The 17,241-nt window shown below is 40.8% G+C and overlaps 1 protein-coding gene and 1 pseudogene across 1 annotated transcript; one reads left to right on the top strand and one right to left on the bottom strand.

Moving 5' to 3' along the window:
• Positions 1–6,179: 6,179 nt before the first annotated feature.
• LOC130138591 (uncharacterized) lies at positions 6,180–8,188 on the bottom strand (annotated as a pseudogene).
• A 5,516-nt stretch (positions 8,189–13,704) lies between these two features.
• On the top strand, positions 13,705–14,771 carry LOC130138675 (uncharacterized). Its single transcript, XM_056313480.1, has 2 exons — positions 13,705–14,033; positions 14,409–14,771. The coding sequence occupies exons 1-2, from the start codon at positions 13,829–13,831 to the stop codon at positions 14,627–14,629; spliced, it is 426 nt and encodes a 141-aa protein (XP_056169455.1). The 5' UTR covers positions 13,705–13,828; the 3' UTR covers positions 14,630–14,771.
• Positions 14,772–17,241: the final 2,470 nt, after the last annotated feature.

Below are 17,241 nucleotides of genomic sequence, written 5' to 3'. Positions count from 1 at the left end.
ATGTATATATAAAAATATACATTTGATATATAACGTGTCCCGACGTGTCGGAATTCTCTATTTTTTTTGAGAAATGACGTGTCAACGTGTCGTGTCATGTCGTGGTGTCGGTGCTACTTAGAGTATTACAATAAGGCAACAATGATTGAATAGATATGCAAGCCGGAGGATACAATAACAGAAAAGGTGACTATTGAGGGCAGAGAGTCGATAATACCTTGAAATTTATTTACGATCCAATAGGAATGGATGTCTTGCTTCACGCTACGAGTGTCGAGCAATGCGTAGTTATAAAGGAGTTAGAAGAGACAGGACTCGAGCTGAGGTCAGTATGTAGCAGGAGGACTCGGCGAGAAACTTGTGGAGAACGCATGCTAAAAGCATGAAAACCAGTGCGCTTTGGCCCTTGTTAGTGACGTACATTCTATTCTTTATCACACTTTGGCATTTCTTCTTTTATCTTTAACTTCTCTTCTCATTCAAGCATCGTCATTGCACCCATCACTGTCCAGCATCCCTCAGGAGATGATCTACCAGTTTGAAGTGTCGAGATCGAGAGAGAGAGAGAGTTCTTTTGTCATCTGGTGCTTCTTGCCTTCGAGCTTTGACGCTGTTTGATTCCAATTTTAACTTTAGCCTCATTCACATTTCTCTCTTTTTCATTGTCTTGCATGTTCTATTCTTTCCTGATCGATAAGAGCAAAAGCCAAGTCTTACAACAAACAAGAGGCCACAACTACTCTTCAGAGTTATTCGAGCAAATTAATTAGAAATTACTTCCTCATGACCAAAAAAGAAACATAGAAATTCCTTTAAAAAAAAAAATAGTAGTGGTTATTGTTAGGTCTCTCGTCAGTGTAAATATATTTCTACACATTGGCCATCTTGCTGATTCAGGAGAGATGTGAACAATTTATTGGGTTTCCATTAGAGATGCTGGGATTATTTGAAAAGATAAGAAATTGGAAATTGTAATCGTTATCTATTGGATTGGTTTGAAGGAAAAGGAACAGTTTAATTAAATTTACTGGATTAACTATGGTGTCATAAAATAAAATGAGGAGGTTCATGGAAGATTTTTCCATCGTAAATTTTACCGAAATTTATGATTTTCATATATGGCGTCCACTGAAAAATCTGAGAAAGCCAGACATCCATTGCACGCTCCCTTCCTGCCCCCTTCCTTCCGTCTTCCTTCCCCGACTATTCCATCCAGATTGATCGAAATCGCGACCGCCACCGAGTGATTTCCATCGCTTCCCAGTTTGAAGAATCAACCATGGGATCCATCGTTGTCGGAGAAGACACCGATTGGAACGGCACTGCGGCGACCAACTGGACCATCTCAGCCGGCCGTCTCGCCAACTTGGTTAAAGAATTGGACAAGATACTGTTTTACTATCATTTCTTACATGTATTTAAAGTACAAGTAGCTGATTCTGTATATAAGCTAAAATAACTGTAATACAATAACTTTCCTACCTACAATCTTTACACATGGAAAGATAAAATCCTCTATACAAAGAAAGATAAAATGAATTTGTCATTTTTGAAAACTTTCACAGCACTTACCAATAATACAAGAATTGCTTGAATGGTCTTAATTTGATTGAGAACAATTTTTGGAATTGCTTTGGTGTCGAGAGATATTTTCTCCAATATCGGTGACCGTCGAATCGCCTCTTTCTCCCGTCGATGATGGCGTGGTCGGCTCAGCTCCTAAAACTCCTCTCCTTCTCGAAATTTGGGAATAGGAATAGGATGCAGCTTCTTAACTTCGAAAAAAGGAAATGAGCAGAAAGCAATGGAAGGAATGTTGTCAGCTTGTATAAGCAAGAGTTGGCTCGACTTTCTTAAATTAGATATCTAGTGTAGAGGACAATCACGGCTTTATTTTTCTCCTTTGCGCTTCTTTTCTGATGCTGGTTAAATCCTAATTTTACTAGGCAACAGCAGAGATTATCGATTCAGACCCCTGCACATCTCTCACGATTCGTCTGCTGATGTCAGTATGAAGCAACAGGACTTAAGCTGATGTCAGTATGGAACAGGAGGAGTGGGCGAGAAACTCGTGGAATGTAAATTAAAGGCATGAAAACCAGAGCGCTTGGGCTCTTGTTACTGATGTACATTCTATTCTTTATCACACTTTGGCCTTTCTTCTTTTGTCTTTAACCTCTCTTCTCATTCAAGCATCGTCATCGCACACGTCACTGTCCAGCATCCCTGATGATCTACCAGTTAGTAGTCGAGATCGAGAGAGAGTCATCTTTTGTCACCTGGTGCTTCTTGCCTTCGAGCTTTAACGCTGTTTGATTCCAATTTTAGCTTTAGCCTCATTCACATTTCTCTCTTTTTCATTGTCTTGCAGGTTCTATTCTTTCCTGATCAATAAGAGCAAACACCAAGTCTTAACTACTCTTCAGACAAGGAAAACATATTATCTTAAAGCATTACACGATGGATAGAGTTAGTACAGTTCAGAACATGATCCAACCTCAATGTAGTAGCTTCATTCCTTTGCGACAAATGTGCAAATTAATCGCATCAAAGCAAATCGAACACTAGCTCAGAACTTCAGACAGCGAGCAACCAGAATACCAAACCAAAGCACAAATTCGATGCAAAGCAAATCCAGTCCCTAACCTTCTGCACTAAACCTAATCAACAAAAAAGAGAAATTTGAAAAATCACGATGAACACTGTGTGCGTGTGATGCCGAGCCTGGAATTGGAGGCATAGAAGAACACCGTTGGAAAAATCTAAGATCCATTAGGCTAGGCCATTTATAGCTGATGTTTCAGCTATGGGCATTGTATGGGTCACTTATGTGAGTTACCTTGTCGAGAGTAGTCCAGCACCGAGAGGATCTGTCGCGGATAAACTAAATTCTTGCGTATAGTATTTATTGCTGCAAAGCTATCATTAGCATTTGGAAGTAGATTTCCTGCTTCTTTGCTGTTGGAATGTTGCCGGGCGTGATAGATCATCTGTTTCTTATATGGCCAAGACGAAGCTTTATCAATAATTCTATTGTTAACATGTTGCGGCCTTTGCTTGGTCTTTTCCATTCAGAGCCTGGAAATGGTTTGCGGAAGCGGAAGCTGATGCAGCTTTCCAGCATTGCACTGTACGTATGTACATTAGGCTATTCCTTTAGATGATATCAAACTTTTGTGTCCTTTATTCTGACCATTTGATTAATTCTAATGCAGTCTTGGTACCTTGTAGACGATGAAGTCTTTCTTTGAGGAGACGCACGATGCAATTTCCGACTCTATGCTTGGAGGCACCTGTTGCGGAGGTTCCGTCCGGTTCAGAAAACCCTTTCGCTAACATAAAAAGATGTGCTGCCTCCTCCATACAAGGAAAGAGAACAAGAGGCGTTATATGCATAATCATCATTCCTTTGTTTGTGCAACAGCTCCCTCAGATATCTTCTAATACCAAAGTCGATAGGAAAAGGAGAGAGATTAGTTGGATAGGTCATCTGTTGCCACTGTTTTGGAAGGTGGTCCGTCTGCACTGTCATCTGCTATCCCATTTGTGATCAATTACTGTATAATCAGACAAGCGGTCATGGTTATCTTGTCTGCATCACCTGGTGTTTGCAATTTTCAAATTGGTTTTGTAGTTTCTGAAAGTAATGATGAGGTTCTTGAGACAATTAGCCTCATCTGCTCCCCACACTTGCCAAAAGGAGGTCAACGTAGCAGCTGTGATTATGTTTAGCCGTGGAGATATTATTCAGTAGAGGCTGTGTGAGGGCATCTGAATTCCCAAAAACCATCCTCTCTTTCGGTTAGTTAGCGAGACAAAAGAAGTATCATCCTAAAGAAGTCATTAGCGACTTCAAACTTCATCACGCTATCAATCAAATAAGCCGATGGGCCTTAACCTAATGTGATCAGCCGACGAAGCCGGTCGATATCGTTCCCTTTCTTTTTCGGTGCTATCGCAGGGCGATGCAGGGCGTCCGAATAGAATCAAAAGATAAAAGATGGACCATAGGGAGAAGCTAAGAAGGATATCTATTGCATGCCTTTCATTAGAGAAGTGGAAAGGCAGTTGACTTGTTTGTTTGATCCAATGCATAATTTTGATTTGAACCGAAAATAGTTACCATTGAACTTTCTAGACATGTGGAGGCAACTGGTGGATGAACATACGTCCTCTAATCACCGTCACTTTTCAAATGGGGATTAGATCGACTATCGTTAGAAGTATAGCACGATTATGACATCACACATGAATTATTTACAAAATAGGAGTCACGCTTGCATTCCATAAATAGAAGAAATGAAGGAAAAACATACGTACTAGGGAAAACGTGGCAAATCGGGTTCATTAGATAAGATGCATCTTGTGGAAAATCATTTATCTTCTTTCTGCAAGGAAAAGATCACACACTTTGCCGGTAGGAAAAAAAAATCTATAAATTCAGAAAAATAGACGTGTCCCTTAAAAAAAAAAAAGAAATTGGATCTACTTAGTTTTTGTAAAATAAGAGAGATTCACCTTGACGAAAATAAGAAAAGTTTATACTTAAGATTGAAAAGCGCTAGCGATTTGAGATAACTAATCGATGGAATATCATTCACAAGCAAACCCGCTAATCTCTATCATCTAACCTATTTTTGTTGACCAAAGTTAATCGAGCAAATTAATTAGAAATTCCTTACAAAAAAAATACTAGCGATTATTGTTAGGTCTATCGCCCATCATAAAAATGCCTTTACACATTCGCCATCGTACTTTCTTGTTGATTCAAGGGGGGATGCGAGCAATTTATTGGGTTTCATTAATGATGCAGGCATTATTTGAACATGTCCGTGTCACCGTTTCTTGGATAATATGAGCAATTGGAAATTGAAATTGTTATTTGTTGAATTGGTTTGAAAGGAAAAAAGGAACATTTTAAATTAACTTACTGGATTAACTATAGTAAAAAATAAAAAATTAAAAAGGAGGTTCATGGAAGATTTTTCCCGAGGGGATATTACGACTCTTTTTTTCTTCTTTTTTTCTTGAAGTGTCGGATTTTCATATTTCCATCTTAATTTTTTAAGGTAAATTAATTTTTCAACCGAAATAATATATATACAAATATATATAAAATCTTCCGATTTTCATATACGGGGCCCATTGAGAAATCTGAGATCGCTAGACGTCGATCGCACGCTCCCATCCTCCTCCGCCTCCGCCTCCTTCCGTCCAGATTTCCATCGAAGTCGCGACCGCCGCCGAGCGATTTCCCATCGCTTCCCAGTTTGAAGAACCCATCAATCATGGGCTCGATCGTCGCCGGAGGAGAAGACACCGATTGGAGCGGCGTCGCGACGAGCTGGACCGTCTCAGCCGGCCGTCTCGCCGACTCCATGACCGTCGAGTCGCCTCTTTCTCCGATCGATGACGGCGCGGTCGGCTCAGCTCCGAGAGCTCCTCTCCTCCTGCGCCCTCCCTCGCCCGATCGCAGCCCCTGCGAGATCACTGGTAAGCCCTTTCCGGCTCACTCTTCGCTTCCCGAGTGCTGGTGTGGGGGATTACCGTGTCGTGTCGAACACGAGTCGGACACCGACACTCTTTTTTTATTATTTATTTTTTTATGAATTTAAATTAAATTAATTTGATTGAAATAATCATAAAAATCATCATTTTTTATGTATATATAAAAATATAAATTAAATATATAACGTGTCCCATCGTATTGGATTTCTCTATTTTTTGAGAAATGACGTGTTGATGTATTGTGTCATATCGTGTTGTGTCGTGTGTCGGTGCTACTTAGATCGCTGATACATGGTGGTGTGCCTTGCGGGTGCAATAGTTGGGCCCTAAATGTACGGCTTATTCGTGAGCTACACCTTGAATCAATTTGAGGGCGTTGAAGGGGTAAGATTTTGTGTACTACTATGTGAGATCGGGAGGGATTATTTTGCAAGTAATTGTGACAACCAAATATCGTGCGAGCTATTAGAAGATCGGGAGGGTAAGATTCTTTTTATTTTTTTTTCAGGAAGGACGATGTGCAGGCAGAGCAAATCAGAAGCACGCTTACTAGTACAAGAAGAAGCTAAACAAAGGACTAAAAAAGGTGTGGTGAGATCCCCCAGCAATTAGATTTTCAGCGGAATTTGCGGGTAGAAGCCCTCATCGTTTGCGGACTTGGCAACTTACCCTCAATTATTTCCAATAAATCGGTGTTCCTGTGGAGGGTCGACGTATCGAAAATGTCGATAGAGGCCAAGCTGTGCCATCAATAGCCAAACCAAGGTGACAAGTTCTCCTCCTTTACTCAGTTGTTGAGCATAATTGTAAGGTCGGCAATGGATCGCAGCATACCCCAGCAATTCCACCCACACTTTACTCATGATCTTCCACCTCTTTTCCTTCTCAATATCCCGCAATACCCTAGCGAGAGCACGCGCATCAGTAAGCACAGATTTGATTGTCTCTTTACTCCGTGGATCTGGCTCCACTTTTGAATCAACAGAGAGGAGACTTTGGGACACACTTTCCTTCGTTATCTTCGTTTTGCTCCCATCAGAGAGATTTTTGCTGATGAAGGTGTCCATCTCATTACAAGTGTACCGGAACCTTATTTCGCCATACCCACCCACTGCAGACATCATATCAGGTTGTTTGATCATAAGATGAAGCATGTAATCCGACAAGACCTTACTGTTTCGACGATCAATGTTAAAGTTGGTACTTTCATCTGTGTCGGTATTGTAACAGAGCTCGGTGGCAACGTGCCACACTAAAAGGCTCTCATCATAGTCGACATCACTGACGAATGGAAGCAAGTTTGTGCAATCTTGCTCTGTTTCAGAATATTCCAGAGCCCATCTACCTCGAGCAGCACATATGTCCTTGAATTCACTGGAATCAGTTAAAACCAACACCTTCCGTTTCATCTCCTTAAAAATCAGTTCACCTAATTTGTCGCTGTATGATTTTCGTCGTCCATACTTCAAGTCATCAAACAATTCCCGAGAGACATGCAATCAAGGAATTTCTCAATCCATTTTGGCCACCTTCTCAGCCGAGAATCTATCAAATTGTACTGGAAGATTGATCTAGACCACCTATCATGTAGTATATGCAATGCAAATGGTGACCTTTCGGATTTGAATTTGAGGAGGAACTTCTCGAAGGTGCTTTCTTCAAGTCTCCCTGAAAGTGCAATTGTCCAGTCAGAGCAAATGAGCCTACCAAGAGCTACAAATTCCAGGCCAACAGCTCCAAGGAGCAAGGTGTAAGTAATCCGTACATCATATTCGTGAAAACCATGCTTGTTCAGGACATAGAAAAGTGCAAAAGCAGTAACGACGGAACCAATTGAGATAGCTCGGAAAAGGTACCCTGTTCGACAGTGAACCACGGCAGCCTTGGTATAAAGAACATCATAAAAGAAGTTGAGCTCAGCCTCAATGAACCGAAAAGCATCCTTTGCGGTTATCATCCTGTTGAAAAATGTGAAGCTCTGGCTCATTTGACCGAAGAAGGGGAGTTCCACAAGGATGCCTTTGAAGGTTGTGAAGTAAACAAATGCGGCTTTTATCACTTCTCTGTCGTCCAAATCGGTTTTATTTCGCATCATCTCTATTGAGGGATCGTTCTCCGGCACAATATCAATAGACGGGAGCAGGGAACCACGAAGTTTACTGAAGCTGGCAAGATACAGAGCACGTGTTCGCTCTATATATTTTATGGTTCCTCCAATAAACACGAGGATGGTCGGGACAGTTAGCTTGTTGCTGGGGAGGGACTGGTAAAACACAAAGCATGCGGTGCCTAGCTGGAATAAGAGATTAAGCAAGTGCCTCCGCCACAGCTCATTATCCTCGAGCGCAAAAGCGGTTATGGTGTCGGGTCCTCCGAGGTGTAGCAGCAGAAATGGAGCCCAAAATGCCAAAAGGTCGCCATATGTATCGGCCTTGGAATCTGAAGTACCACCAACGATTTGGACTTTGGCAATGAGTCCGAAGGCATAGAAGGCGACTGAGTCGGCAACCAAGTAAGCCGACCACATGAGAATCGTGAACCACCTGTTTGACCACCTCTTTCGCATGGGTGCAAAAAAGATGAGAAAGACTTGCAGAGATAGGCTCGTAAGGGTTGCCCCTCGGAGATTGAGTTTCATCCATAACTTCTGGACTTCTGCGAGAATGTTCGTACTTCCCATTTGATCCTCACTTTCTCCCCAGATCCTGGAAGGAAATCTTTTAGTCAGCATGAGTATTATTACCTAGGAAGCACGAACACTCTCCGTGGGCCTTCGTGTCGTTGTCGGACGTGCGTCCACATGCAACCGACACGTGGTCAATGCTCTGGACAAGCCAGCGACACGCGAGTCCAGCATCCCGACACGCCCGGGTCAATTTTAAACATCTCCAATAAATTAGGGATCAAAATGTAAATTCATCATGGGCTCTTTTTTTAATTATTGATTTATTTGTGGATTCAAATCAAATTAATTTAATTGAAATAACTATAAAAGTGATAATTTATCATGTATATATAAAAATATACATTTGATATATAACGTGTCCCGACGTGTCGGAATTCTCTATTTTTTTTGAGAAATGACGTGTCAACGTGTCGTGTCATGTCGTGGTGTCGGTGCTACTTAGAGTATTACAATAAGGCAACAATGATTGAATAGATATGCAAGCCGGAGGATACAATAACAGAAAAGGTGACTATTGAGGGCAGAGAGTCGATAATACCTTGAAATTTATTTACGATCCAATAGGAATGGATGTCTTGCTTCACGCTACGAGTGTCGAGCAATGCGTAGTTATAAAGGAGTTAGAAGAGACAGGACTCGAGCTGAGGTCAGTATGTAGCAGGAGGACTCGGCGAGAAACTTGTGGAGAACGCATGCTAAAAGCATGAAAACCAGTGCGCTTTGGCCCTTGTTAGTGACGTACATTCTATTCTTTATCACACTTTGGCATTTCTTCTTTTATCTTTAACTTCTCTTCTCATTCAAGCATCGTCATTGCACCCATCACTGTCCAGCATCCCTCAGGAGATGATCTACCAGTTTGAAGTGTCGAGATCGAGAGAGAGAGAGAGTTCTTTTGTCATCTGGTGCTTCTTGCCTTCGAGCTTTGACGCTGTTTGATTCCAATTTTAACTTTAGCCTCATTCACATTTCTCTCTTTTTCATTGTCTTGCATGTTCTATTCTTTCCTGATCGATAAGAGCAAAAGCCAAGTCTTACAACAAACAAGAGGCCACAACTACTCTTCAGAGTTATTCGAGCAAATTAATTAGAAATTACTTCCTCATGACCAAAAAAGAAACATAGAAATTCCTTTAAAAAAAAAAATAGTAGTGGTTATTGTTAGGTCTCTCGTCAGTGTAAATATATTTCTACACATTGGCCATCTTGCTGATTCAGGAGAGATGTGAACAATTTATTGGGTTTCCATTAGAGATGCTGGGATTATTTGAAAAGATAAGAAATTGGAAATTGTAATCGTTATCTATTGGATTGGTTTGAAGGAAAAGGAACAGTTTAATTAAATTTACTGGATTAACTATGGTGTCATAAAATAAAATGAGGAGGTTCATGGAAGATTTTTCCATCGTAAATTTTACCGAAATTTATGATTTTCATATATGGCGTCCACTGAAAAATCTGAGAAAGCCAGACATCCATTGCACGCTCCCTTCCTGCCCCCTTCCTTCCATCTTCCTTCCCCGACTATTCCATCCAGATTGATCGAAATCGCGACCGCCACCGAGTGATTTCCATCGCTTCCCAGTTTGAAGAATCAACCATGGGATCCATCGTTGTCGGAGAAGACACCGATTGGAACGGCACCTGCGGCGACCAACCTGGACCATCTCGGCCGGCCGTCTCGCCAACTTGGTTAAAGAATTGGACAAGATACTGTTTTACTATCATTTCTTACATGTATTTAAAGTACAAGTAGCTGATTCTGTATATAAGCTAAAATAACTGTAATACAATAACTTTCCTACCTACAATCTTTACACATGGAAAGATAAAATCCTCTATACAAAGAAAGATAAAATGAATTTGTCATTTTTGAAAACTTTCACAGCACTTACCAATAATACAAGAATTGCTTGAATGGTCTTAATTTGATTGAGAACAATTTTTGGAATTGCTTTGGTGTCGAGAGATATTTTCTCCAATATCGGTGACCGTCGAATCGCCTCTTTCTCCCGTCGATGATGGCGTGGTCGGCTCAGCTCCTAAAACTCCTCTCCTTCTCGAAATTTGGGAATAGGAATAGGATGCAGCTTCTTAACTTCGAAAAAAGGAAATGAGCAGAAAGCAATGGAAGGAATGTTGTCAGCTTGTATAAGCAAGAGTTGGCTCGACTTTCTTAAATTAGATATCTAGTGTAGAGGACAATCACGGCTTTATTTTTCTCCTTTGCGCTTCTTTTCTGATGCTGGTTAAATCCTAATTTTACTAGGCAACAGCAGAGATTATCGATTCAGACCCCCTGCACATCTCTCACGATTCGTCTGCTGATGTCAGTATGAAGCAACAGGACTTAAGCTGATGTCAGTATGGAACAGGAGGAGTGGGCGAGAAACTCGTGGAATGTAAATTAAAGGCATGAAAACCAGAGCGCTTGGGCTCTTGTTACTGATGTACATTCTATTCTTTATCACACTTTGGCCTTTCTTCTTTTGTCTTTAACCTCTCTTCTCATTCAAGCATCGTCATCGCACACGTCACTGTCCAGCATCCCTGATGATCTACCAGTTAGTAGTCGAGATCGAGAGAGAGTCATCTTTTGTCACCTGGTGCTTCTTGCCTTCGAGCTTTAACGCTGTTTGATTCCAATTTTAGCTTTAGCCTCATTCACATTTCTCTCTTTTTCATTGTCTTGCAGGTTCTATTCTTTCCTGATCAATAAGAGCAAACACCAAGTCTTAACTACTCTTCAGACAAGGAAAACATATTATCTTAAAGCATTACACGATGGATAGAGTTAGTACAGTTCAGAACATGATCCAACCTCAATGTAGTAGCTTCATTCCTTTGCGACAAATGTGCAAATTAATCGCATCAAAGCAAATCGAACACTAGCTCAGAACTTCAGACAGCGAGCAACCAGAATACCAAACCAAAGCACAAATTCGATGCAAAGCAAATCCAGTCCCTAACCTTCTGCACTAAACCTAATCAACAAAAAAGAGAAATTTGAAAAATCACGATGAACACTGTGTGCGTGTGATGCCGAGCCTGGAATTGGAGGCATAGAAGAACACCGTTGGAAAAATCTAAGATCCATTAGGCTAGGCCATTTATAGCTGATGTTTCAGCTATGGGCATTGTATGGGTCACTTATGTGAGTTACCTTGTCGAGAGTAGTCCAGCACCGAGAGGATCTGTCGCGGATAAACTAAATTCTTGCGTATAGTATTTATTGCTGCAAAGCTATCATTAGCATTTGGAAGTAGATTTCCTGCTTCTTTGCTGTTGGAATGTTGCCGGGCGTGATAGATCATCTGTTTCTTATATGGCCAAGACGAAGCTTTATCAATAATTCTATTGTTAACATGTTGCGGCCTTTGCTTGGTCTTTTCCATTCAGAGCCTGGAAATGGTTTGCGGAAGCGGAAGCTGATGCAGCTTTCCAGCATTGCACTGTACGTATGTACATTAGGCTATTCCTTTAGATGATATCAAACTTTTGTGTCCTTTATTCTGACCATTTGATTAATTCTAATGCAGTCTTGGTACCTTGTAGACGATGAAGTCTTTCTTTGAGGAGACGCACGATGCAATTTCCGACTCTATGCTGGAGGCACCTGTTGCGGAGGTTCCGTCCGGTTCAGAAAACCCTTTCGCTAACATAAAAAGATGTGCTGCCTCCTCCATACAAGGAAAGAGAACAAGAGGCGTTATATGCATAATCATCATTCCTTTGTTTGTGCAACAGCTCCCTCAGATATCTTCTAATACCAAAGTCGATAGGAAAAGGAGAGAGATTAGTTGGATAGGTCATCTGTTGCCACTGTTTTGGAAGGTGGTCCGTCTGCACTGTCATCTGCTATCCCATTTGTGATCAATTACTGTATAATCAGACAAGCGGTCATGGTTATCTTGTCTGCATCACCTGGTGTTTGCAATTTTCAAATTGGTTTTGTAGTTTCTGAAAGTAATGATGAGGTTCTTGAGACAATTAGCCTCATCTGCTCCCCACACTTGCCAAAAGGAGGTCAACGTAGCAGCTGTGATTATGTTTAGCCGTGGAGATATTATTCAGTAGAGGCTGTGTGAGGGCATCTGAATTCCCAAAAACCATCCTCTCTTTCGGTTAGTTAGCGAGACAAAAGAAGTATCATCCTAAAGAAGTCATTAGCGACTTCAAACTTCATCACGCTATCAATCAAATAAGCCGATGGGCCTTAACCTAATGTGATCAGCCGACGAAGCCGGTCGATATCGTTCCCTTTCTTTTTCGGTGCTATCGCAGACGATGCAGGGCGTCCGAATAGAATCAAAAGATAAAAGATGGACCATAGGGAGAAGCTAAGAAGGATATCTATTGCATGCCTTTCATTAGAGAAGTGGAAAGGCAGTTGACTTGTTTGTTTGATCCAATGCATAATTTTGATTTGAACCGAAAATAGTTACCATTGAACTTTCTAGACATGTGGAGGCAACTGGTGGATGAACATACGTCCTCTAATCACCGTCACTTTTCAAATGGGGATTAGATCGACTATCGTTAGAAGTATAGCACGATTATGACATCACACATGAATTATTTACAAAATAGGAGTCACGCTTGCATTCCATAAATAGAAGAAATGAAGGAAAAACATACGTACCAGGGAAAACGTGGCAAATCGGGTTCATTAGATAAGATGCATCTTGTGGAAAATCATTTATCTTCTTTCTGCAAGGAAAAGATCACACACTTTGCCGGTAGGAAAAAAAAATCTATAAATTCAAAAAAAAAAGACGTGTCCCTTAAAAAAAAAAAAAGAAATTGGATCTACTTAGTTTTTGTAAAATAAGAGAGATTCACCTTGACGAAAATAAGAAAAGTTTATACTTAAGATTGAAAAGCGCTAGCGATTTGAGATAACTAATCGATGGAATATCATTCACAAGCAAACCCGCTAATCTCTATCATCTAACCTATTTTTGTTGACCAAAGTTAATCGAGCAAATTAATTAGAAATTCCTTACAAAAAAAATACTAGCGATTATTGTTAGGTCTATCGTCCATCATAAAAATGCCTTTACACATTCGCCATCGTACTTTCTTGTTGATTCAAGGGGGGATGTGAGCAATTTATTGGGTTTCATTAATGATGCAGAGATTATTTGAACATGTTCGTTTCACCTTTTCATGGATAAGATGAGCAATTGGAAATTGAAATTGTTATTTGTTGAATTGGTTTGAAAGGAAAAAAGGAACATTTTAAATTAACTTACTGGATTAACTATGGTAAAAAATAAAAAATAAAAAAGGAGGTTCATGGAAGATTTTTCCCGAGGGGATATTACGACTCTTTTTTTCTTCTTTTTTTTTTTTCCTGAAGTGTCGGATTTTCACATTTCCATCTCAATTTTTTAAAGTAAATTAATTTTTCAGCCCAAATAATATATATATATAAATATATAAGATCTTCCGATTTTCATATACGGGGCCCATTGAGAAATCTGAGATCGCTAGACGTCGATCGCACGCTCCCATCCTCCTCCGCCTCCGCCTCCGCCTCCGCCTCCGCCTCCTTCCGTCCAGATTTCCATCGAAATCGCGACCGCCGCCGAGCGATTTCCATCGCTTCCCAGTTTGAAGAATCCATCAATCATGGGCTCGATCGTCGCCGGAGGAGAAGACACCGATTGGAGCGGCGTCGCGACGAGCTGGACCGTCTCAGCGGGCCGTCTCGCCGACTCGGTAACCGTCGAGTCGCCTCTTTCTCCGATCGATGACGGCGCGGTCGGCTCAGCTCCGAGAGCTCCTCTCCTCCTGCGCCCTCCCTCACCCGATCGCAGCCCCTGCGAGATCACTGGTAAGCCCTTTCCGGCTCACTCATCGCTTCCCGAGTGCTGGTGTGTGGGTTCTATCGTTTTCGCGTAGTGAATTAGTAATTAGTCACGACTATGAGGCGAGATGCAGTCGCTCGGTCGCGGTGTTTCTCCAAGTTTCATCTTTTATTGCGTTTGAATTATATTCTTTTTGTCCTTGATTTGAAGCACACGAGTCAGACCATCGATTAGCTAGTGGCTTCAGTAGCTTTCGAACGATTCGTGTTAATGTGATGTAGTGGTGGTTTATGTGTCCTTTTCACCTCAACCGCCCGATCATTACTTGCTTAAGCCTCGAAGAAGAATTGTTTCAGTGCCTTAGTTGCGGTTATGAGTGACAAAGAATTCGTCTGCTGCAGTTAGTTTCGCTCAGCCACAGGATGTGCGCCAAGTTTATGTCCGAAGCACTGCTCGAGTTTACGAGATATACTACGCCCCCAAGCAGCGGGCGGGCAATGAGTATCTCTGTACGGTTCGATGCGGCATTGTCGTTTCGTTAGGGACGAAGTTTCTGGCGGGGATGTTCCTCAAGCAGCTAATCTCGCTTCTCGTGGGGACTCTATGGATGAGTTTGCCGTAGAAAGATCCAAAAATGAGATTAATTTGAATGCTGGTGAAGACGATTGGGTTGAAGTGAAGGCGCCCAGTACTTCACTTGAAACTAATACAAATGTCGCTACATCTTTGAAGTCCTCTATCAAAATGGTAATAGACTCGCTCTCTTGCGTATGTAGATGTAGCTTCCTTTCCTTTCCTTATTTTATCGTCTCGTATCCTATAGTTGATTCTGAGCTATGAGTGTGTGTGTCGTATTTGTTGAGACCAGACCTCAAGGTAATTCACGGTTGTTACGTTGCACGGTAGGCAAGACATAGGTAGGACCTGAAGGTGCTTGGGGTGCTTATTAGATTGTTAATGGATCCAAATTTGGAAATAGGATGCAGCTTTAAATTTGAAACTCGAAATGAGCACAAAACAAAGGAAGGAATGTTGCCAGGTCCTCTCATCACGAGCCGGGTAGCTCACACTAGCCAGTCCCATATTAGACTATTTAAGAAACTTTATATCTTACCTTATTAGACCAACTCCGTAAAACAATAAATTACAATATCAATTAATGTAACTCATATTAGAAAAACTATTACACAAATTAGTCGCATGAAAGAAAATCGAACACTAGTTCAAAACTTCATACGGCGACCAACTAGGATACCAAACCAAAGCACAAATTCGATGCAATGCAAATCCGATCCCTAACCTTCTGCACTAAACATGATCAACAACAAATAGAAATTTGTAAATTAAAGGCATGAAAACTCGAGCACTTTGGCTGTTGTCAGGGATGTATGTATGTTCTATTCTTTAATTATCACACTTTGGCCTTTCTTCTTTATCTTTAACCTTTCTTCTCATTCAAGCATTGTCGTCGCACCCGTCACTGTCTAGCATCCCTGATGATCTACCATTTTGAAGTCGAGATCGAGACAGAGGGAGAGTTCTTTTGTCATCTAGTGCTTCTTGCCTTCATGCTTTAACGCTGTTTGGTTCCAATTTTAGCTTTAGCCTCATTCACATTTCTCTCTTTTTCATTGTCTTGCAGGTTCTATTCTTTCCTGATCAATAAGAGCAAAAGCCAAGTCTTCCAACTAACAAGAGGCCTCACAACTACTTTTAGGCAAGGACAACATATTATCTTAAAGCATCACACGGTGGACAGAGTTAATACAGTTCAGAACAGGATCAAACCTCAATGTAGTAGCTTCATTCCTTCGCAACAAATGTGCAAATTAATCGCATGAAACAAAATCGAACACTAGTTCAGAACTTTAGACAGCGAGCAACCAGGATACCAACCGCAGCACAAATTCGATGCAATGCAAATCCGGTCCCCAACCTTCTGCACTAAACCTGATCAACAACAAACAGAAATTTGAAAAATCACAACGGACACTGTTCACGCATTACACTTGGCCTGGAATTGGAGCCATCGACGAACATTATTGGAAAAATTTAATATCCATACGTGTAGGCCATTTATCGCTGATGTTTCAGCTATGGGCATTGTATAGGTCACGTAGAGGAAATTCGATGTTTAATTTGAATTACGACTGCTCTGCATCGAGCCTTCCTTATAGGATTAGAGTTAAGGTTGAGGGAGCGCCACTACGAAGCACTAGCTTTGCTAGGCTGGGGCTATGATGGCTTTATCCAATACGAGTGTGAACTATTGCAAAAGGGGTGCTTTTACGGACCAAAAGCAATATTAATTGCACAAATATTTAATTATTTACAGTTTCTCGACTACAATTGTTTGCCTTCTTTTTGGAAACGGTTCACTTGTTTTCAAGGGCATTTCACCAAAGATGACTAACTGCTGTATAAGTTTCATAAAGTCTGATTTTGCTCATTTGGCCACATTACAACCCGAAAGTTCTTTGCACTATAGTTTTCAGTAAAATCATAACCTTTAAGTGAGCTGTCCTGATGCCTTTATGTCTAACTTTATGGTGCTTGATTACTCTACAGCTGGTTTTATCTATGAGGTTTCTTCTCTCTCACCAACGAGACATTTCATTATACATTCTCGTAAGGCACTACTCGATGGCATCAGCCCTGCTAACAATCGTCGGATTCCAAAGTTCTTTGTTTTCTTGTTTCTTTCTTCTTCTTTTTTAATGTGTTTGTTATTTTTCGTTCCGTGAATTTTCTTAAATGGTTTAATTATGGTGCTTGGGAAACAGTACAGTATGTTTAGCTTATCATATAATCCAACTGCTAATCAATCTGTTATGAACGTGGAAATTGGTTTATGTACTTCACATTCCCAATGGAAAGTTTGATTTGTAATTGTGTTTCTATGCACGTCTGAATCTAAGGCGTAGTGGAGCTGAGTTGAGTTGACACAGACTATTAATTTAATTCAACTCGTATTGAATAATAGAGACTCGATCAATTATCTTATGAAAGATGAGTCTCCGCTCAGTCAAGCCCGTACACGAGCTTGAGCTCAAACTAAAGTTTTATAAATACAATATAATTGATAATTTGTTATGTTTAAATGTCTTGCGATGAAATCAAAACAAAAGATTAATTACGAAATTAGGCTCAGGAGCTACTTGAGTTCAAAAATTGAACTCAAGCTGACTCAACGTAATTATCTCGCAGTTCAAACTTAATCGAAATCGAACTAAT

Source organism: Syzygium oleosum, unplaced genomic scaffold (assembly GCF_021117445.2).
Source record: "Syzygium oleosum isolate NSW1041296 unplaced genomic scaffold, Sole_v2.1 Sole_v2.07, whole genome shotgun sequence".
NCBI classification, from domain to species: domain Eukaryota; kingdom Viridiplantae; phylum Streptophyta; class Magnoliopsida; order Myrtales; family Myrtaceae; genus Syzygium; species Syzygium oleosum.
This window is presented reverse-complemented; position numbering and strand designations above follow the sequence as displayed.

Excerpts from the sequence above, each read along its gene's own strand:
- LOC130138675 (XM_056313480.1), top strand. The coding sequence starts at position 13,829 with ATGGGCTCGATCGTCGCCGGAGGAGAAGACACCGATTGGAGCGGCGTC. Across the intron at positions 14,034-14,408 it reads CAGCCCCTGCGAGATCACTG|TTAGTTTCGCTCAGCCACAG; the intron begins GTAAGCCCTTTC and ends CGTCTGCTGCAG.